Here is a 24,783-nt window from a genome sequence, read left to right as displayed (position 1 = left end):
ACCTCTACCTCATTTTCCTTATCTGTAAAATTGGGATGATAATAGCACCTATATCCCAGAGTTGTTTGTGAAGCTTATATAAGATAATATTAATAAAGTTATTAGCACTATACCTAGCAAAAATCAGGTGCTTAGCTTAATAAATTTATATGTTTTATTGCTTCCCTCCTAATTACTTTTGGGGGAACTACAAAGTTGTTAAATACAAAGTACTAGAATATAAAGAAATAGTACTGTACCATAAAAAACAGTGAATATGATGAATATGGAAAAGCATATCTTTTAAGAAGTGAAGCAGAACCAAGAAAATTAATCTATAAAATGACTTTGGCAAAGTAAATTAAAAGAACAATAAAAACAATAAAGCAAAAGCCATAAAAGTATAATGACCAATGCTGGCCTCAAAAAAAGAATATAGTGATCTATTTCCCTTTTTTGCAGAGGAAAGACTATACGTACAATAAATAAATAATGTCTAAATTAGTTGAGATGTTATAGTCAATTTTGCTAAACATCTTTCTTCGTATTTTTATATTATTTGTTATAAGGAATGATGGAGAGAAGAATCAACTGAAAAATTTAAAACAAGATAGCAATAAAAAAAATTTTTTTAAAGACTTATCTTTGTAACATTCGGTTGCTGAAAACAATTACACTAAAATGTAGAATAAATGACTTCTTTGAATTGTACGCTAATACTGTGGCAGAGAATTTTAACATTTTGAAAACAAACTGAAGAAAGTTAAAAGAAATACATCTCATCCTGAATTAATCAAAGTATACCCAAGAAAGCTGCTGGCTGTACTCTTGCTGACAATTTGACACATACTCAGAATTGTGTTTTTTCACTATGATCAACATTCAGGACTGTGACTGGAATTATGTGGTCATTAAACCTGTCAGAAAATCACGGCTTTTATTTTGAAAACTAGAACCAGGCTATTTTTTCTCCATAACATTCATTCTTCTGGAAAAGTACCCAGTGTATTTTCAGATTAAAAGGCTAATTTAGTTTGAGTTTTCAAAACCTATTTTGTTCTATACAGCTTTTTGAAATCCTGACTATTAAAATAAGATTTAAAAAAATTCAACTATGCCATGAAGTTAAATGTAGATTCCTTTTAAATTACCAAAAAAAAATCTGAAATGCATGAAGGCTGTACTACTCCCTGCTTTTATATGAAATGATTCTTGCTTAAGAAACTGTGGTAGATATAGCCCCCAAAAAAGGCTATTTAAGATAAAAAATTCAATAAAATCTTCAGGGGAAACTAGAGAGTAATCTGTTAAGATACTAAGTACAGACCAAGATCTCATACCAAAACTGGGAAGAATTCATGACCAAACATGGAAAATTCTTATTACATATAATAAAAAAGATTTGGTACAAACTAAACCAATGTGGCTAAAATTAGAAAAAAAAAAGTAGATAATTGGGAACTGTGGTGAAAGTGGAGATGAATTTTTGCAGCATTTTTTTTTTTTTTGGTAAAAGTTTCATTTCTAAATTATATAAGAAACTAATTCAAATTTATAAAAATAGGGTTCCAATTGATCAAATAATATGAACAGGCAGTTTTTCAGAGGGAAAAAAATCAATGTTATTAATAGCAATATGAAAAAAGGCTCCAAATCATTTATAAATATGGAATTCAAATTAAAGCAATTCTGAAGTTCCATACCCATTAAATCCATCAAACTGGCAAAGGTGACAAAAAATAGAAAATGACAAATCTTAAAGGAGTTGTGGAAAAACAGATACATCAATACACTGTTGGTGGAACTGTGAACTGGTCCACCCATTATACAAAGGCATCTGAAACCACATCTCAATTTATTAAGCAATACATATTCTTTGACTCAGTCATACCACTATTATATTTATACCCAAAGAGATCAAAAAGTAAAAAAAACTCATACATACAAAAATATTTGTAGCAGCTCTTTCTGTACTGGCAAAGAACTGAAAACTCCAAGCACTAGTGAAGTAATTTAGAATAAGTATACTGCCTAACAATCAGGCAAGCTAAATTTAAATAGTTTCACCAGCAGATTGATTACAAGGTGCTATGAATAAAAATTAATCAGGTTTCAAAGACTGAATACTGAATCAGAGAGAGGAGGCAATCTGTACAATATGGAGAGCATGCAACCAATAATTGAACAAGCATATTTTAAGTGCCTACTATGTTGAAGAAAGTGTACTAACTATTAAGAGATACAAAGATGAAATAAAAAACAATGTTGCACTCAAGGGACTTACTCTACTCGAAGGAGACAACTTTTTAAAATGACATGTCAAAGATTCCTAAATAACAATTCAAGCTTATATAACACTATAAGACTTACATGGTTCTCCACACAATTTAATAACGAAAACAGTGTAAGCATGATCATTTTACATTTCACAGAAGAGAAAATTGAAACTCAGACTATGTTTTCCATTACAATGTCCTCTGTACCTCAATTTACTTATCTTTCCAAAGAGGGGCTCTAGTATCCTATCTCAAATATTTTACAATCTAACTCCAATTTTCCTCTAATACATAGTGTCTTCTGGAGCTACTAAAATTTAAAACTTTTCTTTTGCATGTACAAAGACTTTTGAAACTTGTGATGGAACTGATTCCTTCCATTATTCAAGCCCATACCTTTTGTGAGAAATATTAAGCATTCCTATTTTGCTAGGAATTAGTTGTTTAGTTTGTTTTCTCTATACTCTAGTCATTATACTTCTTGACCATTTCCCTGTTCATTTGCACTTTCCAATAGCTTACTAATAGTGACTTTGGAGAATTATAATGTATTTCCCTTCTTTGCAGAGGTGAGACTATGGTATATAACAAATAAATAATGTCTAAATTAGCTGATGTGTTATAGTCAATTTTGGGAAACTTTTTTCTTTGTATTTTCATATTATTTATTATATGAAATGATGCTCAGGAGGGAAAAGGAAGATGAACTGGAAAGTGTAAAAACAAAAGGTAATTAGTAAATTTTTTTAAAAGACATTTTTATCTAAAATAGCATTTAACTAGATGCTAGAAGTCCATGCTTTAGACTTAATAATTAAATAATTCTAAACAATTGTAATCAATTTACTAAATCCAAGGTTAATATTTACCTCTAACAAACGAGGTATCCAACCTTTCCGATACCCGTAAGGGGGAGGTTCTCTTCTTGATGAGACCAAGGCAGTTTGCCTTGATCTTTGTGATCTTGCCCTTTCCTCAGCCTCAAGTTGGTCCTGAGAAAGCTGAGTTGGAGCAGGTAAAAAGCTACAAAATCAAGGATATGAAGAAAAGTTAGAAAACACATACACACACACAAACAAACACACACACATACATACAAATACTGTGTCATTCAAATTGATAATGAGAATAACATTTTGCTTGTTAATTTCATGAAAAAAATAAGACTGTCTACTGATCTGAAGAAGTGCCAGTACTAGTCATTTTATATTCTAGGTAAAAAGAAAGTTCTTATTCGACATCGAGACTATTTGACTAAAGGCAAATAAGATGAGTTGCACAACCTGGACAGTCACAGTATACTCCCCCAGTAGTTAAAGTACTTCTACAATTTTGAATCTCTAGTAACCTGAGAAAGTAAACCCTCAATCACTCAGAAGATGATTATCCAGACTATTGATTTTCCTTATTTTCTAATCATTACTATACCAATGCTAAAGAATAAGTAGAAAGAGGAAGAGAAGTTAAAATTTAAAGAAATAAAAGGGATAGGGAATGGACATGCAGCAATCAGAAAGAAAAAAAGCACATTTAAGAATGCTTTTCTTATCCTGATCAATTCAAAAATTGTCTACAATCTTTAGTAATAACAAAAAGGCTGATTTTCTGAAAAAAAGTTATTAACTTTTAAGAAATAAAAGTAGTGCCAACTTGAATTTTTTTTTGATCATTTATACCAGGGGTCCTCAAACTTTTTAAATAGGGGGCCAGTTCACTGTCCCTCAGACTCTTGGAGGGCCAGACTATAGTAAAAACAAAAACTTTGTTTTGTGGGCCTTTAATAAAGAAACTTCATAGCCCTGGGTGAAGGGAATAATTGTCCTCAGCTGTCGCATCTGGCCTGCGGGCCGTAGTTTGAGTACGCCTGGTTTATACTTTCAATGTATTGACCATAACAAATGTTAAATTATTAAGCAAAAGTCCAATGCATTTATACTGAAAATGAATTATAGCATACAACACAAAACCTTTGACATTCACTGTATAGAAGGCTTATTGAGTCTCCCAAAAACATTGGTCAACCAAGAAGAAAAAGAAAAGTCAATTACCACATACCACATTGAACTACTGTTAAAATCAGAAAAGCAATTCTTTGACCTACTGCACTCAATTCTTGTTTCTACATGTTAATATGGCATGGATCAAAAGAACTTAGGACAATCTTCCCCCAAATTCCCCAAAAGTTTCCCCCCCCAAATTCTATTGAAGCTATCAACAAGTTCTAGGGGACATTGAATGTTTAAGAATAGGGAAATGGACAAGAAGTAGAATGTTTAAAAGATAGTGAAAACAAATTAATGACCAATTCCTAAAGAAATAGTTTTGATTTTAAACAGTTTTAAGATTTAAACTTTTCAGATTTCACAAAGTTGGCAAACAACTAATTAAACGAATACATAAGACCCCAGGTCTACCTTAAAATTAAGCTAGTGTTGATATTATTATTACCAGTATTTCCTTGCGGGGGTGTGTGTGTATGTATATGGATGTGTTTATATGTATATAAACCACCCTTACCACAAGAGCTAGCTCAAGTCCTACTTCCTCAGTGAAGTCTTTATCTATCTTCCCTTTTCTTTACCTATCTTTCCCATTTTCTAATGCCTTATCTTCCCTGCCCTACAAATATCAGTATTACATTGCAGTTTAATTGCTCCTGTACGTCTACATTTTGTCACTAGGTGTAATTCAAGATGTATGTAGGTTAGGATTTACCTCAATCTTCCTTCTCTATATATCACACCTTTTAACACAAGGTGCTAGGCATGTAATACTTGCTCATTGTTCCTCCCCCAAGATACTGTTATGATCTGTTCAGAACGATGACTTATTCTAAAGGAGCTAACGAGGAAAAGTAGGAAAGAGGTACAAGCTAAGGATAACAATAACATTAGATCGTAAACTTTCTGAGAGCAGTGCCCATCCTTTTACTTCCTTTTTTATATTCTAAATGCTTATCAGTATATCTGGCAGTAAACGCTTAATAAATGTTTGATTTTCTCTCCTCTACTTTCCACTTTTCTTGTCTCTATATTTTTGTTCTTATTTCTTATAAAAATCTTTCCTAATAAATGTGTTTCTAATAAAAATCTTTTCCACTAAAGTAACACCTGTTTTAGGGATTAGTCTAAGTTATGTAATTAAAAAAAAAAAAGATAATTCGCTAGATAGCGGGGGCCGCCTTCATACAGTCTCCACGACAACGGGAAGAAGCAAGAATAGATATGATTGGAGGGGGGAGGAGGTTCCTCTTCCACCAGAGAAAGGAACTGACCATAGCAGAGGCTACTAAGCGCCCTCTCAACCAAAATTCAGAGCTCACTAGATGGAGTTTATCTGATTTCCGACAAAGTACCCAAGATGAGGGCGCGGATACTAGTTGGAAGCTCTTCTTCCCGCCTCAGTTTCCACCTCCCTCCTCTCACAAATAACCATTGTCCCTCTCCCGGCCCCCACCTTTTCAACTCCCACCCACTACCTCCACCTCCCTTCCCTGTTGTGAAGACCTCTTCACAACCTCGTCCCTAGAAACAAGAAAAATTCAAGCGACCAATTAAGGCAAGTCCTGAATGAGTAAGGGCAGGGAAGGGTCAGCCACGTCGCTCTCAAAAGGCCCGACTAGGGGAATCCCGCGGTCGGGATAGGTGTTCAGGAAAGGCCCCGGCTTCGGAGAGGCCTGGTCGCCTCCACTACGAACGGGAAGTCCCGGCCCACAGCTTTGTCCCAAAGCGTTACTACTACCCCGACCCTGGAGCTTCCCCGGAGTGTGGAAGTTGAGGAATAAAAAAGCAAAAGTGAACCGAATCTCTTCCGTACTAAAGACGCTTCTCTCCCCTCCCCCCACGACCCACCTGGTCAGCGCCATCTTCTTCCGCTGCTTTTAGCGCTCGCGGCGGCTGAGCTGGGAGGGGTTTACTAGGCAACTGAAAGGGGCGGGGGGAGGGTGGAGAAGAAAAGACTGGCGTAATGCTCACGCACCCTTAACGAAAGGCCTCTTGGGATTTGTAGTGCTCTTTGACCGAAGGGCGGGGCCAAATTGTGGACAAATAGAGCAAGGGCCTGTTCCATTCTCTTTAACGCTTCAATTGAACATATGCCGTATGACGTTCAAGGCCTGCCCTAAACAAAATTGTGATGGATACTTCTTCAGAATTGTTTTAACAAGGACTTTGATCTAGGCGACATGTCAGCTAATGGAATTTATGTCTTTAAAGAGCCTAGGTGACTCATTGGGTAAAATGTTGGACCTGGATCAGGAGAGATTCTAGTTCAAATTCATTCTCTAACCCTTACTAACAGCAAGTCATTTAATTTCTTTCTACCTCAATTTCCTACCTCTGCCAAAAGGGAGTAATAATAGCACTTACATTTCAAGATTATTGTGAGGATGAGAATATTTATAAAGCACTTTATAGACTTAAAATGTTACAAAAATTAGCTATTATACTTTTGGGAACCAAAAGAATGTTTTTATCTCTAATAATAAATTGAAGGTATTATTATAGACTTGGGGGAGCTATTTTGGTAAAGAAGGAAATGTTGGATGACCTTCAAAAAAAAAAAAAAAATCTCAATATTTCAGCACCCAGGACAGTACCATAGCCACAGTAAGACAGTAAGTCAACAAGCATTTGTTTATTCAGCACCTACTGTGGTAGGTTCTGGAGTCTCGAAGGGGAGATACAATCCCGGTATCTCAAGGAACTCAGTCTAATGTGGAGCCTAATAAAGTTTTGTTTTTAATGATGAAGATAGTAAGGACATGAAACAAATAGTGGTGATAATGAAGACCTAAGTTCCGTTTTTTCTACTATAATAGTAATTACAATAACTAGCATTTATAAATGAGAGCTCACAACAGCAAGGGATCAACAAGGGCTACAGTTTTCAGGAAAAGTCTATCAATAACAATAAGCTACAAAGACAAAAATCAATCAGTGAACATATACTAGGTGCTTACAGGCTACTAAGTACTTAACTATAGTTAATAGTCCAAGTCCTTAAGGGACTTGCCAGGGAAATAGTATATGTACAGATAAATCAGAATAGTTATTCTATATATACATGAATTCAAAATATTGGTTATTCTGTATATACATAAATTCAAAATATAAATTGGGGAAATTAGGCCATCAGAAAGGGCCTTGTGTAGAGGTGATACTTGAGCTGAGACTCCAAGAAAGCTAAATATTTTAGGAAAGGGAACTGAGAAGGGAGTATATTCTAGGTATGGATGTCAGCTTAACACAAAAGCACAAAAACAGATGTCTAACATTTATAAAGTATTTTAATGTATATCAAATGTTTTACATTATCCCATATGATCCTCACAAGCCTGTGAAGTAAATACTTGTTATCCACACATCTTTCAGAGAAGTATACTCAGGTCAAGTGACTTTGCCAGTATACAACTAGTAAGTATCTAAGGCAGGATTTGAATTCAGCTATTCCTAATTCCCAATCTGGACCTTTGCTATTTGGGCCATCTGGCTGCTGCAAGATGTGATATATGGGGAATAGCTGAGTTTGGCTATTATGCTGAGTTTGCCCAACATGCTAAGTTTGCAAGGGTAGTGATGTGAAATCAACCTGGTTATATAGGTTGGAACCAGACTGTGAAAGACTTTAAATGCCAAACCTAAAGAGTTTGCATTTGATCTCAGGGACAACAAAAAGCCCTTGGAATATTTTAAGCAGGAGAATAACATGTTCAGGCTCTGCATTAGCAATATTGGTTTATTTTGGCAAAGAGAAAGATTAGAGGCAGATTGAGAGGACAGTATTGAGTACAGCCAAGAGATGATGGGAATTTAACTATGGTAGTGATTGAATACAGAAGATGTATATGGAGACTGAATCAGCAAGATTTGAAAACCTCTTTTTTGGGTGTGAATAGTAATGTAAAATGTTCAAGCTTTAGGACAAGTCACAAGTCTGAATGACAAAAAGAGGGTAGTGAACCCTCAACAGAAACTATGATACTAGGAAGAGGTCTAGTCTTCAAACAAATGATAATGAATTCCTAATTCTACTGAACCATATGAAAGCTTTGGGGCCTGCTTTCATCCATGTGACAGTGGAGGGCTTGGTGTTTTGGTATGATGTAACAAGCCCTGAGTAATCCCATGATCCTTCCACTGTGACAGTGGTATGTGGGGTGGAACACTAAATAAAAGAAGAGACAGCTTCTGGCTGAACTTTTTTTGATCCACCAAGTAGTATCATGTAGTTTCAAAACTTCTAGAAGGGACTGGGAACAGGCTATTCTTTGTTTAGGCCAGCATCCCACGTATGGCCAAGGGACAGCAGGTGCAGAAGAATTTGACTAACTAAACAGTTACCTGGATTTCTGGCTGCCTTTTTTCCCCTTTCGTGAGTAGATAATTCCATAGCAATGTCAAGAGGTGCTCAAGACATGGAAGTGACTTTGGGAGGTTTTAGGGATCTAGAGATTAATGAGAGCAGAAGTATCCACCAGAGGGATGGTGGCTTATGGCAGAGAAGGTTTTTTCTTTTTTTTTTCTTTTTTTAAATGCAAGCAGTTTATATTCATTTCCCAGTGTTCTTTCTTTGGGTGTATCTGCTTCTGTCCATCCTTGATCAATTGAAACTGAATTAGCTCTCTTTATCGAAGAGATCCACTTCCATCAGAATACATCCTCAAACAGTATCGTTGTTGAGGTATATAATGATCTCCTGGTTCTGCTCATTTCACTCAGCATCAGTTCATGTAAGTCTCTCCAAGGCTCTCTTTATTCATCCTGCTGGTCATTTCTTACAGAAAATAATATTCCAAAACCACAATTTACCCAACCATTCTCCAATTGATGGGCATCCATTCATTTTCCAGCTTCTAGCCACTGCAAACAGGGCTGCCACAAACATTTTGGCACATACAGGTCCCTTTTCCTTCTTTAGTATCAGAGAAGGTTTTTTCATGAGAGAGACCAACCTCCTAGAGGAGAGACCCATTCTGTACATATGTCACAACCCAGCTATGATTAAATGCATGAAATCTGAGGGGAGAGAAGGAAAGAATTCTAGATCCTGAAATATGAGGAGTTATGTGACCCTTTGCCAATCATGTACAGCCCTTCCTCACTTAAATCCAATTCACATGCATATCATGGCATCACTTCCCATGGGCCTCTTTGACAATGGACAAACAATAATACAACAAGTGTGCTTCATATACTCTTCTATAGTTTAAGAACACTTTTCCCATAGAAGCTTTGTATTCTTGGGAAAGAATAAGCCCTGAGTTATTGGTGTTGGAATCCTTACAAACTGCTAACTCATTAGAGTTGATAGATTATTGATCTGATCTTAAAAGATGATGTTTTGGGCCAGAACCTGAAACAAGGTACTAAGTAGAACTAATTAGTACAATGCTTGTGTTTATACCTTTACTCATCGGAGTTCACAAGTATGCCAGATTCACAAAGTAAACTTTGTAACTTTGTGAATTCACACCTCCCTTAAAGCTCTTAGGGCCAGAGAGCACTATGGGAGAAACCCATAATCCCTCTCTCTCCATATCCCACAATTCCTCATTATTTCTGTGGAATCATTCACAATTATGGGTGTGCCACAAGAAATAAAAACAGATAATGGACCGGCATATACCTCCAAACATTTTGAACACTTTTGTGCACAGTATAAGATTTTACACACTACTGGCATACCCTTTAATCCTCAAGGTCAGGCAATCATAGAAGAAACAGGGACATTAAGACACTCCTCCAAAAAAAAAGGGGGAGGAATTGTGGGATACGAGAGAGAGGGATTATGGCTTTTCTCCCATAGTGCTCTCTGGCCCTAAGAGCTTTAAGGGAGGTGTGAATTTACAAAGTTACCAAGTTTACTTTGTGAAGCTGGCATACTTGTGAACTCCGGTGAGTAAAGGTGTAAACACAAGCATTGTACTAATTAGTTCTACTTAGTACCTTGTTTCAGGTTCTGGCTCAAAACATCTTCTTGTAAGATCAGATCAATAATCAATCAACTCTAATGAGTTAGCAGTTTGTAAGGATTCCAGCAATTGGGATATGATTTTATAACTACTCTTCTTGTAATGGTATTTGAGTAAATGCCTTTGCTAAATGGTAATTAAGCCTACTGACTATTTGTTGTTATTATTTTGCAATGTACTTTGCAATGCCTGCAAAACAGGCAATGGGGTTAAGTGACTTGCCCAGGGTCGCACAGCTAACAAAGTGTTATGTTTCTGAGTTTTAATTTGAACTCAGATCCTCCTGACACCAAGGGCAGTGCTCTGTCTACTATGCCATTTAGCTGCCCCTATTTTATTTCTCAAAAACCAAACAAACAAATTCCCAAAACAAAACAAAAACACTTTTTTAAAAATTAGAATTTATTTTTTATTCTTCTCAAATCATGCTCATCAAAACATAAATAAAATCCAAACCCTCATAAAAATATACAGTCAAGTACAACAAATTCTTGAATTGTTTGAGTCCAAAAATGTTACTTTCTATATCTTTAAGTCTGTCATTTCTCTGTCAGGAAGTGGTCATCATGCATCATCATAGGTCTTCTAGACTCATGATTGATCATTGCAATGATAAAAATGTTTTTAATTTTTCAAACTTGCTTGTCTTTTTTTAGGTGTTTATTAAGGAGAGTTTTTTTGGTTGCATTTTGAATTCCAAGCTATCTCCCTCCCTCTCTTCCAACCTCACATGAGAGGCCAATATTTCACACACACAAACACACACACATATTCATATACATATATGCATACAACATGTATGCATAAATGCATGTAAATATATACAATGTGTATGCAAATATTACATATACATACATACATATATATGAGACCATACAATACATACTTCCTTATGTCCATTCTTTCCTAGCAAATGAATAGCATCTTCATTCATAGATCCTTTGTAGCACATTTGAATGTTCATATTACTCAGAATGGCTTAGTCATTTATAGTTACTCTTAGAACAGTATTGCTAATACTGTATACAATGATCTCTTGGTTCTTCTCATTTTACTCTTCATTATTTCGTGCAACTCTTTCCTTTTTCCCCCCAAATAACTAGGTCTTTATTACAGCACAGAAATATTTCATTACAACTTATTTAGCTATTCCCCAACTGACGATCATTCCCTCAAGTTCCAGTTCTTTGTCAATATGAAGAAAGATACTATAAATATTTTATAACATATAGCCTTTTTTCTTTTTCCCTGATCACCCTGGGAAACAGACTGGGGTCTGGGTCAAAGGCTATACACAGTTTAAAACTCTTTAGGGCATAATTCCAAATAGCTCTTCAAAATGGTTGTACTAGTTCATAGTTCTACCAACAGCATATTAGTGTCTCAATTTTTTCCATATTCCCTCCAACATTTGTCATTTTTAGGAGAAGATAATGATGAATGTTGGAGGAAATGTGGGAAAATTGGGGCATTAATACATTATTGGTGGAGTTGCGAACTGATCATTCTGAAGAGCAATTTGGAACTATGTCCAAAGGACTATCACACTGTGCATACCCTTTGATCCAGCAGTGTTTCTACTGGGTTTATATCCCAAAGAGATCTTAAAGGTAGGAAAGGGACCTGTATGTGCAAAAATGTTTGTGGTAGCCCATTTTGTAGTGGCCAGAAACTGGAAACTGAGTGGATCAGTTAGAGAATGGCTGAATAAGTTATGGTATATGAATTTTATGGAGTATTATTGTTCTTTAGGAAACAATCGGCAGGATGATTTCAGAGGGGCCTGGAGACTTTCATGAACTCATGCTGAGTGAAGTGAGTAGAACCAAAAGAACAATCTTGCAACAGCAAGATTATATGGTTGTCAATTCTGGCAGATGTGGCTTGTTTCATTGAGGTGATTCAGATCAATTCAAATGATCTTGGGATGAAGAGAGCTATCTGCACCCAGAGAGAGGACTGTGGGGCTTGAGTGTGGCTCACAACATAGTATTTTCACTCTTTTTGTTGTTTGTGTGCATTTTGTTTTCTCTCTCATTTTTTTTTTCCCTTTTTGATCTGATTTTTCTTGTGTAGCATGATAATTATGGAAATATATAGAGAAGAATTGCACATGTTTAACATATATTGGATACTTGACATTTAGGGGAGGAAGTGGGGGGAAAGGAGGAAAAATTTGGAAACCAAGATTTTGCAAGGGGTGAATGCTGACAATTATTTATGCATATATTTTGAAAATAAAAAGCCTTAATAAAAATTATCATTTTGGGGGCAGCTAGGTGGCACATTAGAAAGAGCACCAGCCCTGAAATCAGGAGGACCTGAGTTCAAATCTGACCTCAGACACTTAACACTTCCTAGCTGTGTGACCCTGGGCAAGTCACTTAACCCCAATTGCCTCAGCCAAAAAAATTTATCATTTTCCCTTTCTATAATTTTAGCCAATCTGATAGTTATGAAATGGTAACTTAAATTTATTTTAATTTGCATTTATCTAATCAATAATGATTTAGAGCATTTTAAAAAATATGACTATGTGTAACTGATTTCTTCTCTCAAAAAGTGCCTGTTTGTATGCTTTGTTCAGTTATTTTTCATTATGTCTAAGTCTTCATGAACTCATTTTGGGGGTTTTCTTGGCAAAGATGCTGGAGTAGTTTGCCATTTCTTTAGCCGGCTTAGCTCATAGATGAAAAAACTTATAGTTACTCTTTCCTTTGGCAAATAAGGTTGTGACTTGCCCAAGCTTATACAGATAGTAAATATCTAAGACTGGATTAGAACCTATTCAGACGAGTCTTCCTGATTCCAAGCCCAGTGCTCTATCAACTGTGCCACCCAGCTCCTCTTCATATGTCTTGACTATTTATCAATTTGGGAATGACTAATATTATTATAAATTTTGTTATTAGGATAACATCATAATAATATGTAAGTACAATAAAATTATTAAAAGTTCTCTATGCATTTGAGATATGGGTCCTTTATCTGAAAGGATGGCAGCCTTTCTTATTTGATGTTTAAATTTCTTTTTAAGCTTTTCCAAGACTCTTTTTGGGCTTGTGACCATTTTATATTTTTCCTTGAAGCTTTATGAGTAACAGTTTTGACTCAGAATTGTCTTATTCTGAGTTTGAACCCTGATCTTTTTTTTTTTTTTTAATCACCATAGTAGTTATCTATGGTTGGGTTTTTCTCTTTTGTTTACTCATTTTTTAAAATGGCCTATTTCTTCTTAGCTATTAACTTTATGTTAGGATCAAATTCTGTTCTCAGAGTGTGGGGATAATGTCTTAGGCTTCAGATTTTTTTGTTTTTGTTTCTGTTTTGTTTTTTTATTCTGAGCTCTCTCTGGGAGTCTTTGACTTTTTGTTTTTTCCAATGTTGTATGATTCAAGGTCAAGTGTAGTCACTACTCATGCCTTGGTCTATGACTGTCCTCAGGTACTTCTCTCCATCCTTAAGCTGAGACCAGAGCCCCTAGTTCCACTGACATTTTGCTCTCTGCTCATCTGGCTACAAATGTTATCTTGCCCCTGGGCCCTGGAACCAGGGATTCTTCTTTCCGGCAAGTGACCAAAATCAGAAATGTTCCTTTTTCTTTGTAGACTGCACTCATCTGCAGCTCTTGCTCCTCCTTGGGTTTAGTCACAGCCTGGGACTGCATCTGAGCAACTAGTCTGGTTCCCTCTTTCAATACCAGCAGTGGGCCCCACACAATTTTCCCCTAGCCAGCTACCTGACTCCCACAATCAATGAGGTGAAATTTTCCTATACTGAGACTGAGACCCACACAGTCCCCAGGACTTGCTGTATGTTGACTCAGATATTTGGCAGATGGTATCTGTACTTCTCCCTGGCCATAACACTACTTTGGAAGGTCAAATCTTTCCTAACACTTCTCAGCTTTACCCCAATTTTTTAATTACTTCTGCTCCTCTAAATTTCACTTTGAGGCATTATTTTTAGTTATTTGGGAGGAGAATTTGGGAGAACCAGGTGATTTCCTCTTTATCCAGATATCTCCCCACTCTGTCTTTACATTATTGTTATATAAATTATTTTCATGATTCTAGTCATTTCACTCTGTATTAGTTCATGTAAGTTTAATTGATCACAAGTTTCTCCGAAAGATCCCTTTTGTCATTTCTTACAACACAATACTATTATATCACATTCATATACTGAACCATTCACAATCATTTCCCAATTGATACACAGTTTCCAATTCTAAAAAAAATAAAATAATCAAAAGCCTCAATTCTGTTATAAATTGTTGTGTACTTAGGGATACTTTCCCTCTTTCTTTATTCTTTTTGGGGGCATAAAACTAGTAATAGTATTGTTGGGTCATAGGGAATATACAGTTTAGTTACTTAATTAGGGATTAATTCCAAAATGCTTTCTAGAATGTTTAGATCAGCAATTCACAGCTCCTCTAACAATGTATCAGTGTGCTTGTAATTCATAATCACTAGCCCACCTAGTGGGCTATGGGATAGAACCTCACAATTGCTTAAATTTACATTTCTATTAAAAGGAATTTGGAATTTTTTTTTTTGTAGTTGTTGATAGTTTGGATTTCCTCTTTCCAAAATTCCCCTATTATATCCTTTGACCATATATCTATTGGGGAATACTACTTAGTATTATAAATTTGAATCAGTTCCTTATATCCTTTGAAAATGATGCCTTTATTAGAAAAACTTGCTGTGAAGAATTTTTTCCCCCAGTAAAATCAGGGCTAAAGCAAAGATTTCTGTGATCATGACTACTATTTTATATAATGCTAGAAATGATAACTATATTAATAAATAATATTATTACTTATTAATAGTAATAAGACAAGAAAAAGAAATTTAGAGGTAAGTATAGTTGTTGTCATTCAGTTGTATCTGAATCTTCATGTCCCTTATTTGGGGTTTTCTTGGTAAAGATATTGGAGTGGTTTATTATCTTACCTAGCTCCCAGGGTTGTTGTAAGGATAAAGAATATTTGTAAAGCACTTTGCAACTCTTAAAATGATATATGCTAGCTATTAGTAGTTATCTTTTATTATCTTGATACAAGTTTAAGCATTAATAGAATTTATCATAGAAAGAATTTAGTAAAAACTATTTCTTTTGCTACTTTTGCAAACCTTTTATTTAATATTGGGATTAAATATTCTTTCAATGATTGATATTCACTTGTACATCTATACAATCCTGGTTACCATCCCTCCCATCCCCTTTGACAGTTCATTTATGGCAAACTAAAAGTCTTTTTCTGAGAAATCAATGTATTATTAAAATTCTATATTAATGAAATTAATTAAATCCATGTATTATTTAAAATTTCCATTTCTTGTTCTGTTAATTCAGGGTGTTTGATATTTTTTAAAGTACTTACCCTTTCATTAAAGTTGTTGATTTTATTGGCATAGAATTAGACAAAATAGTTTCAAATAATTTCCTTTATTTCTTCTTCAAGTGAATTTTTCTTTCTTTCTTTCTTTTTTTTTATTATAGCTTTTTATTTACAAGTTATATGCATGGGTAATTTTACAGCATTGACAGTTGCCAAACCTTTTGTTCCAATTTTTCCCCTACTTCTCTCCACCCTCTCCCCTAGATGGCAGGATGACCAGTACATGTTAAATATATTAAAGTATAAATTAAATACAAAATAAGTTTACATGTCCAAACAGTTTCTTTGCTGTACAAAAAGAATTGGACTCTGAAATATTGTACAATTAGCCTGTGAAGGAAAAAAAAATGCGGGCAGGCAAAAATATAGGGATTGGGAATTCAACGTAATGGTTCTTAGTCATCTCCCAGAATTCTTTCGCTGGGTGTAGTTGGTTCAGTTCATTATTGCTTCCTTGGAACTGATTTGGTTCATCTCATTGCTGAAGATGGCCAGGTCCATCATAATTGATCATCATATAGTATTGTTGTTGAAGTATATAATGATCTCCTGGTCCTGCTCATTTCATTCAGCATGAGTTCATCTAAGTCTCTCCAGGCCTTTCTGAAATCTTGTTGGTCATTTCTTACAGAACAATAATATTCCATAATATTCATATACCACAATTTATTCAGTCATTCTCCAATTGATGGGCATCCCAAGTGAATTTTTCTTTTAAATTTTGGATATTTAATCTGACTTCAGACACTTAGTCCTGGGACAAGTTACTTGACTCTGTTTACCTCAGTTTCTTCATCTATAAAATGAGCTGGAGAAGAAAATATCACTCTGGTATCTTTGCCAAGAAAACCCCAATGGGTCACAAAAAGTAGGACATGACTGAAACAAATGAATACAACAACTGGTAATTTTGTTTTTCTTAAAAAAAAAAAAGTTAGCTAATCATCAGTTTAAAAAAAAACTAAATTTTAAAAAATTGTGGTTTTGCTGTTCATACCCTTTGATTCAGCCATGTTTCTATTGGGTCTATATCCCAAAGAGATCATTAAAAAGGAAAAGGAGCCACATATGCAAAAATGTTTGTACCAACCCTTTTTGTAGTGGCAAGGAACTGGAAACTGAGTACATAACCATCAGTTGGGGAATGTTTGAATAATGGTATATAAATGTAGTGGAATATTATTCTATAAAAAATGGTAAGCAGTTTGATTTCAGAAAAGCTTGGAAAGACTTAACATGAATTGATGCTAAGTAAAGTGAGCAGGTCCAAGAGAACAATTTAACAAGAGTATGTGATGATCAACTGTGTTGGACTTTGGCTCTTTTCAACAATGAGGTGATTCATGGCAATTCCAATAGACTTGTGATGGAAAGACTCATCCATATTCAGAGAGAGAGAACCTTGTAGATGAATGTGGATCAAAGGGTTTTCACCTTTGTTATTATTTGTTTGCTTTTTTTTCTTGTGTTTTTTTTTTCCCCTTTTGAGCTGATTTTTCTTGCACAGCATGATGAATATGGAAATATGTTTAAAATAATTGCACACATTTAGCCTATATTGTATTGCTTGCTGTTTGAGGGGAGGAAAGAAGAAGAAAAATTTGGAACACAGATTTTGCAAAGTTTAATGTTGAAAACTATCTTTGAATGTGTTTGAGAAAACAAAATATTATTTTTTAAAAATGTGTTTTTGCTCATATTTGCTTTCAATTTTGTGAATTTCTTCTCTGGTTTCTGGAATTTCTATTCTGATATTTAATTGAGCTTTTGAAGTTGTTTTTCTATTTTTTTCTCATTGAATGCCTAATTAATTGATCTCTTTGTTCTTTCTTTTGTTATTGTAAGTATGTAAAGAGAGAAAATTTCCTCTAAGCACTACTGACTGTATCCAAAAATTCTGTCATGTTGGCTCATTATAATTCTCTTTGGTAAAATTTTCTATTGCTTTTATGATTTGTTCTTTGGTTCATCAATTCTTTGGATTAATTTATTTACTCTCCAATTACTTTTTAATTTTTCCCTCCATGGCATTTTATTGAATATAATTTTATTGCATTGTGATCAATAAAAGATGATTTAATTTTTTTATTTTCTAATTTTTTGTGAGGTTTTTATGTCCTAATACATTGTTAGCTTTTTATAAAGTTATTATGCACAACTGTATGTATAGGATATTATAAAAATTTTCATGCAGTTTTTATCTATAAAACCTATTGTATATATTTTTCTATTCCTGCATATTTCAACGCATATTTATATATCTATATATCTTTTTTTATGTGTAAATCTATAACTATGCTTAACTTTTCTTCTGAGAGAGAGAAAGGGAGAATGTATTTTTTCTTTCTTGCTAATTGATTTTTAATGGCAATACACTAATGGGGGCTCAGAAACAATAGCTGTAGCAGTAGTAGGCATCTACAGGAATTTTTCTAAAATTTGTTACCGAGAATGCAAGTCAGGATTTGGGATGGGGAGCTGAGTTACAGTAGAATAAGATCATAGATACAGATCTAAAAGAGATCTTAGATGCTATTCATCCAACTAACTCATATTTCAAATAAGGAAATATTAAGATTACAGAAGTAAAGAATTTACCAGAAGTCACACAAATATACATCCTAGAGTAGAAAGTTGAACTTAGACTCTCTCATTCCAAATCTATTATTCTTTATACTATGCCATGTTCTCTCCCAATATTTTGGATTTAAGATACTTGTAGGACTTTTAGAAACTTCTCACTTCTAGGACCAGCATTCTGTTCTCTAGACTACAGTGTTTTCCACAAAACAGACAAGTCTTTGAATAAGCAAGATTTAATTGTTAGAGGGATTCTATAGTCCTGGTCAAAGAAAAGGAACAATAAATACCAGGATATGGAAGCTGAAAATGGTGTGGGATTATTAAGGAAATGAGCCATATATTCTTGATCCTTCTCCTTTGTTAAACCTGGATAGCAAGAAGTATGTCATAATGGGATCATTGAAAGAATAAAGGCCCAGTGATAAGAAGAGACCTTGTCTACATTTTATAACAATCTCATACTATGAAAAATAAAGTAGAGATTTTTTTCCCCATAAATTTCTTGCTTCCTTTTCTATCAATAATAAATTTGATTTACTAAGTTGTATGACATTTTCTTTAAAAGGATAGTAAAATATTAGCAATAATAATTCATCATTAGTGAGTTCTCTTCATCAGTTATCAACACTAAAGGTTAATGAAGACATTAATGCTGCTAACTCACATTTATTTATATAAATAAATAAGTGTAAGGTATACAAAACATTTTCTTCTTAATCTATTTTATAGCTGAGGAAAATTAGTCTCTGAGAGGACTGGTGATTTGCAAAAGGCTATACAACTAAGTGTTGGAATCTGGTTCAAATTCAGTTTCCTGACTTCAGGGACAGTGGTCTCTTTATTATATTATACTTTCATTCTTTAAACCTGGGCTTTACTTATGCCTGGATTATGTATTTCTCTGTATTTTTACTAGAACCCAATGATTCTGTAATGTATGTATCCTGTTGTGAAGCAAAATTTTCTCATTACTCGAATCTAAATAGGTCTGTGATTCAATATGGCAAAATGCTAAGTTGATGGTCCAATTGATGTAGAAAATAACAATAGTGGAAACAAACATGCAGGTCTTAATTTAAAATGTCACTAAATTGTGTTTCTTGCTTTGTAGTTTCTTTATGATGTGGAAATGTGGAAGTATGCAATATGTTTTCCAGTTCACTTCTACATATTTTATTAGGAAAATGCAATTACTTTTTTTCATTGCATTTATAATTTCCACTTTATATCACTGTTGGATGGTGATTTCTTAGCATGACTTTTAACTTCCTAGTGGAAATGTGGACTTTGTTTCTTATCTAAAAACCATTGAAGAAGTACAAACATTGCCCCTTTAAGTTCTCATATTTGAAGGGGACTCTCTCCTGAAGGGATATGACCTGACACAAGTGATCTGTGCCAGGCCACATTGTCTTGATCTCAGTTTTTCTCAGTATTCTGCATTTGTAAATTAGGGAAGCTGTATTGGAGGATATCTAAAGTCCTTTTCAGTTCTAAATTATTTTTAAAGGTAGGCAGATGAAACAATGAATAGAGCACTGAGCATAGAATTTACTTCATATCCAACCTCATATATTTAATACTTGTATGATCTTGGTTCAATCATTTAATCTCTGTCTCAATTTCCTCATTTGTAAAATGGTAATAACAATAATAACACTACCTACTTCCCAGGTTTAGTATGAGGATAAAATAATATTTATAAGGTGCTTTCCAGACCTAAAAGTGCTATATAGATGCTAGTTGTTATGATTGTTGCTATTATTATCATTAGTATTAATATTATAAATAATGAAAGATAATAAATACCTTTTTGAATGTTTTTACAAAGTTTCCTATTTTAAAATTTATATTACCAAATTGTAGACCAATAGGTAATTTTTAAAATAATATTTATCTTAATTACATATAAAAGTAATTTTCAACTTTTTAAAAAGAGTTTTGTGTTCTAATTCTATCATTCCTTTTCCCTCTCCCTGAGAAGATAAGAAATCTTTTAGAGGTCATACATGTGCAATCATATAAAATACATTTCCATAATCGATAGGAAATTATGTTTGCTTAAAGACTTTCAAGGAAAGAGAATCCATAATGTCTTATTCGCATATACCTGCCTACTTTTAGAAAGTACTCCATCATCCAAATCAAACATTTATTGACTGCCCCATGTCTTGGTGGCTCTGCTGTGGATTGCAGTCATTTGCAGAATATGAAGAAGAGTAGGCTTAGCACTGTAGAAAACTAAGAGACCCACAACATAGCTGGGGTAGATTACTGTCTCCCTAACAAGACCTCTGCGTTATTACTCATAGCGTTCTCTACTTCTTTTTCCACCTGTTGATATTTTACTCCTCAAGACCATGCTTAACTGTTGCTTACACCATAAATCTTCCCCTGATATTCTCTGCTAGAAGTGATTTCTCATCTGTCTCAGGTCAATTTATTTTCTCCTTATGTGTACATTTAGATGCAACATGTCATAAAGTATTGGAATTCTAAGTTTGGAGTCAGGAAAATCTAGGTGCAAATCTCATTGCCAACACTGAGAGCTTTAAACTAGGGCAAATCCCTTCACTGATTTGAGCTACAGGTAATTATTTAGAATGTACAGAGTATTACTTAGACTGACTATAATCTGTGGTAGTAGAAGAAATTTCTTACCTACAGATTCTTCATGCATAAGCACTTACAATGTGGTAATCTGCAATATATTGTATTTATCTTTGTACTTTTCTTATTTTGCCCTCATAGCTTATGTCGATTCAGGTTGAAGGGTCTGCACAAAAGTGCCCTTTCTGATTCTAGCTGACCATGTGTCTACTTCAGCTCTTAACAAAACTTCTGACTGTTTTTGGCCATGTGTGACTTAGTGCTGAAGGACTCTGATAAAACAATTTTCTCACTGGCCTTGAAGTCAGAAGAATCAATGATTCAGAGGCTTTTTAAAGGGAATGAGCTATCTTCAGTTAGTCTTCTCTTCATACTAACTGAGCATATCATTGCCTTTAGAGCTTATCTCTGCCGTAATTGGGGCAATGCTGGTATCCTTCTCCCATTTAGGCATTAGGGGAACTGCTGTCAAATAGTAACTAGAGTGAAGTGATCAACCAGAGAAGCCTGAGTCAGGGGTCCTGATTGCCTTTCCCACCGCGTTTCCTTTTCCACAGGGATTAATCAAACCCAATAAATCTTGAGACAGCATGTACCAATAACATCTGCTGTGGGACCCAAGAGATTATGGCACTGTGGCCATTCCTTTTCCACAAAGAGAGAGCAAAATAAAAAATAGACAGGGAGAGGGAAAAGAAACAAAAAGAGAGACAGACAGAAACAAAGACAGAGACAGAGAGACAAAGATAGGGACAGAAGAAAAGGCATCCAAGACCCTAAGTTCCTGACTCCACCTCACCTAAAAGAGACCTACTCTTTAGCAGCATGCAAGGAATGGCCATTTCTATTACCTTTTTTGGAAAATCCCAAAAAGAGAGAAAATGATACACCACATATACAAGAGACAAAAAGGAAGTATCAGAGGGTAGAGTCATTCTTTTTAAGGTCTACATGGGTGGCTCTTTCTGAATTAGTGGACAATGCTCTTTGATTCATTCCTTTCCCTGCCTCCCATGAGGAGGAAGAAAAAGAGAAGGGGAGAGAAAGGATGCATATGAAGCTCACTGAAAAACTTCTGGTTGTATATGTGCCCGTATAAAGATCCAAGGCAAAAGTTAATTGGAAGAAACCGAACCTCAAGACCAAGAAATATAACAAGAAGGGGGAATAGGTCTAGTCATGCTCCATGGAGTGTACACTAGCCAAAACCAATAGAAGGAGGAAGTTCCATTGATTATACCATTTGATATTTTCTTGGAAAGGACACATAATCTGCAGATAATTAAATATATGTGTGTTTATATATTTATGTATGTGTATGTACACATATATATGTAATATAGTATTGCCCATATATGTCATATATCTATGTGGATTTATCAAAAATGTGGCTCTTAGGCAGGCATAGAGAAACATCTCTGGAATTTCATGCACTCTCCTCCAAGAGACACTTTCTTTCTTGCTAGTAGTGGAACATTATATTGGAACTGTGAAATCGGCCTGAAATCTCTCTTCAAAGAGGGAATTCTGGACTATGTATATCTGCTTCCTAAATGTTGTTAGTTTAAAGGGAAATGATTTTTTTTGCTTCAAGTCAGTTTTTTGGGCCACTATTCATTAATGAGGAAAGAGTGTCCTAATTTATGTCTAAAGGCTTGACTCCTTTCCGATCAAATGCCAGTTTCACAAAGACCATTACAAATATTGAATAACTAATAAACCCATCTATCCAAACTGATAGCAAACAGAAATCAGAGAAGTTAAATAGACAAGCATATACCAGATGATGCCCAGAGCAAATGAGTTCTAAAGAAGTTTCTAATGCAGCAAATTGTAAATAGAAACATTCTAGAGGCACTATGCTATATATTAGTTTCTTTTGGAGTCTCTCTCACTGTGTCTCTTTCTCTTTCTCTCACTCTTTCTCTGTTTCTCTGTCTCTGTCTCTCTCTTTTCTCCTGAAGAGGAGGGGGCTTGAAAGTGAGGGATGGGAGACAGGGGATAGCTAAGTGGTTCAGTGTAGTCAGGAGGATTTGAGTTCAAATGTGGCTTCAGACACTGTGTGAGACTGAGCAAGTTACTTAACACTGTCTCAGTCTCTTCATCTGTAAAATAGGCTGGAAAAGGAAATAGCAAACTACCCATGTATCTTTGTCAAGAAAACCCTAAATGGGATGGCTGAGAGTCAGACATGACAAAAATGACTGACAACAACTTCCCCTAAGAATTTCTGTCTGAAGAGGGCTTGGAAACGTGTGTCCTTTCTCAAAGTTGGAGGCCAAAAAGCAAACTCTTTTCTCTCAAACTTTTGTCAACTCTGTTGTAGAAAAGTAATCCTCTCCATCAATGAGGAAAATTTTATACAAATGTCTAAGTCTAAAGCCTGAGGTAGACATACAAAGAAATCTTCTAAGTTCGAGGAAAAGCATTAACAACTGGAAAGATACATAAAAGTCCTCTTTGTAGGAGGTAGTATACAAACTGTGTCTTGAAGCAAACTAGGAATTGTAAAGTACAGGTAAACATAAGACATGAGAGACATGAAGTTCTCCAAAGAACTGATGGTAGGAAATGGAATATCATGTTTCTGAACTAGGCCTGTTTGATTAAAACTAAGTGATGTATAAGATATATTTTTTTAAGTCTGCTGTTTTGCAAATTTATTTTCTTAATTCCTCCATGTTCACAGTCATCAAGACCTGCCTATGTCATGGAGATCTTTAGTGATACCACTTTAGATTAGCATAGGTTTTGCAATGAATGGCAAGAGTCTTAGGCTGGTAATCAGGGTTTCCTGGTCCTAATTTTGCAATTTTTGGCAAGTCCTTCAGTTTTTTCTTATCTAAAGTGAGGGAGCTGGAATATTTAATTCCAGGAGCCTTCTAATCCCGACTTTCTGATTTGTTTAGTATTTGTTCAAAGGGCTCCAAATGTCCAAAAGTAACTTATTGAAGTACGTGCAGAATCATTCTCATTCACTTCCCCTCAGCCCGAACTCTCAAGTGGCTAAGGAAGTTAAAGGTGAACATATGTTGTGTGAGATAGGATATTGTCTTTTTCTTCCCATCAGGATCCATTTGCTCTCTGAGTCAGAGAGGAAGCAAGACAGCATTCCCACCAGTCTCTCTGACTACAGACAGAAAGCCTTTTTTAAACTTGGGAGAGACCTCCCGACCCTGTTCCTTTCCAGATTTAATTATTCTTTTTGAGCATGGTACTAACCTTCAGGGGATTTGAAGAACTGAGACGCCAGTGGAGGCTCTAGAGCTTTGTGTTCAAGATAACTACTTGAGCAGCTTAGCTGGGGAACAATTTGCCCCTTGCCCTGAATCCTGTCATTTGTTTTGATCATTTTCATCTTATCAAGAGAACCTAAGAAGACAGGCATCTGATGTCTGAAGTAACTTATTACATTACTTCCCTTGTCTTTTTCTCTTGTAACAAGATATTTTGTGGATGTTGACAGCCTTGGTCTGTGAGCTAGCTGCAAAGCCGAGGTGAGTGAGGGTGAGGAGAATTTAATAATGCTAAAAGGGAGGAATTTCTGAATAGAAGGATGGTTAGATTGTTGCTGGTTGCTTAAATAAGAGTTCTATTGTCATTGCGGAGTTAAGTTGACCTTGGGCTTGATCAGTCTAATAAGGAGAGCATGGCCTAGTGGGAAGGAGCCCTCCTTTTCTCTGCCTCCATTACTCAGTTCCTCATGTCTGTCAACTTCATTCCTCCTCTGCTTTTATGCTCTTCCCTCCCTTGCTGTTGTATCCACTGTGCCATCTAGCTGCAGTAACCAACATTAAAAAAAAACCAATAGCAAAAAAAAGAGAATGTGTGTATGTATTTGTGTATATCTATCTATATGTCTATATAAATACCCATATGGTACAGATTTTAAGAATGAATCTTATAAAAGAAAAATGAAACAAAACTGAATGTTGTATAATTATAATAGTAAA

At 35.0% G+C, this 24,783-nt stretch overlaps 2 protein-coding genes across 7 annotated transcripts in view; one reads left to right on the top strand and one right to left on the bottom strand.

The window, feature by feature from the left end:
• SNW1 (SNW domain containing 1) overlaps nucleotides 1-6,208 on the bottom strand; it is a 28,773-nt gene extending 22,565 nt beyond the window's left edge. The window contains exons 1-2 of the mRNA XM_051977506.1: nucleotides 6,107-6,208; nucleotides 3,125-3,278 (exon numbers count right to left, since the gene is read on the bottom strand). Coding sequence (XP_051833466.1) covers nucleotides 3,125-3,278; nucleotides 6,107-6,120 — 168 coding nt within the window. The 5' untranslated portion in view covers nucleotides 6,121-6,208. The remainder of the gene's footprint in view (nucleotides 1-3,124; nucleotides 3,279-6,106) is intronic.
• Nucleotides 6,209-8,462: 2,254 nt separating this feature from the next.
• Nucleotides 8,463-24,783, top strand: part of ADCK1 (aarF domain containing kinase 1) — a 192,523-nt gene continuing 176,202 nt past the window's right edge. For all 6 annotated transcript variants that reach the window (XM_051977503.1, XM_051977505.1, XM_051977504.1 and 3 more), the window contains exon 1: nucleotides 8,463-8,627. The gene's annotated coding sequence lies outside the window, so the exon portion shown is untranslated. The remainder of the gene's footprint in view (nucleotides 8,628-24,783) is intronic.

Source organism: Antechinus flavipes, chromosome 2, assembly GCF_016432865.1.
Source record: "Antechinus flavipes isolate AdamAnt ecotype Samford, QLD, Australia chromosome 2, AdamAnt_v2, whole genome shotgun sequence".
Lineage (NCBI taxonomy): Eukaryota > Metazoa > Chordata > Mammalia > Dasyuromorphia > Dasyuridae > Antechinus > Antechinus flavipes.
This window is presented reverse-complemented; position numbering and strand designations above follow the sequence as displayed.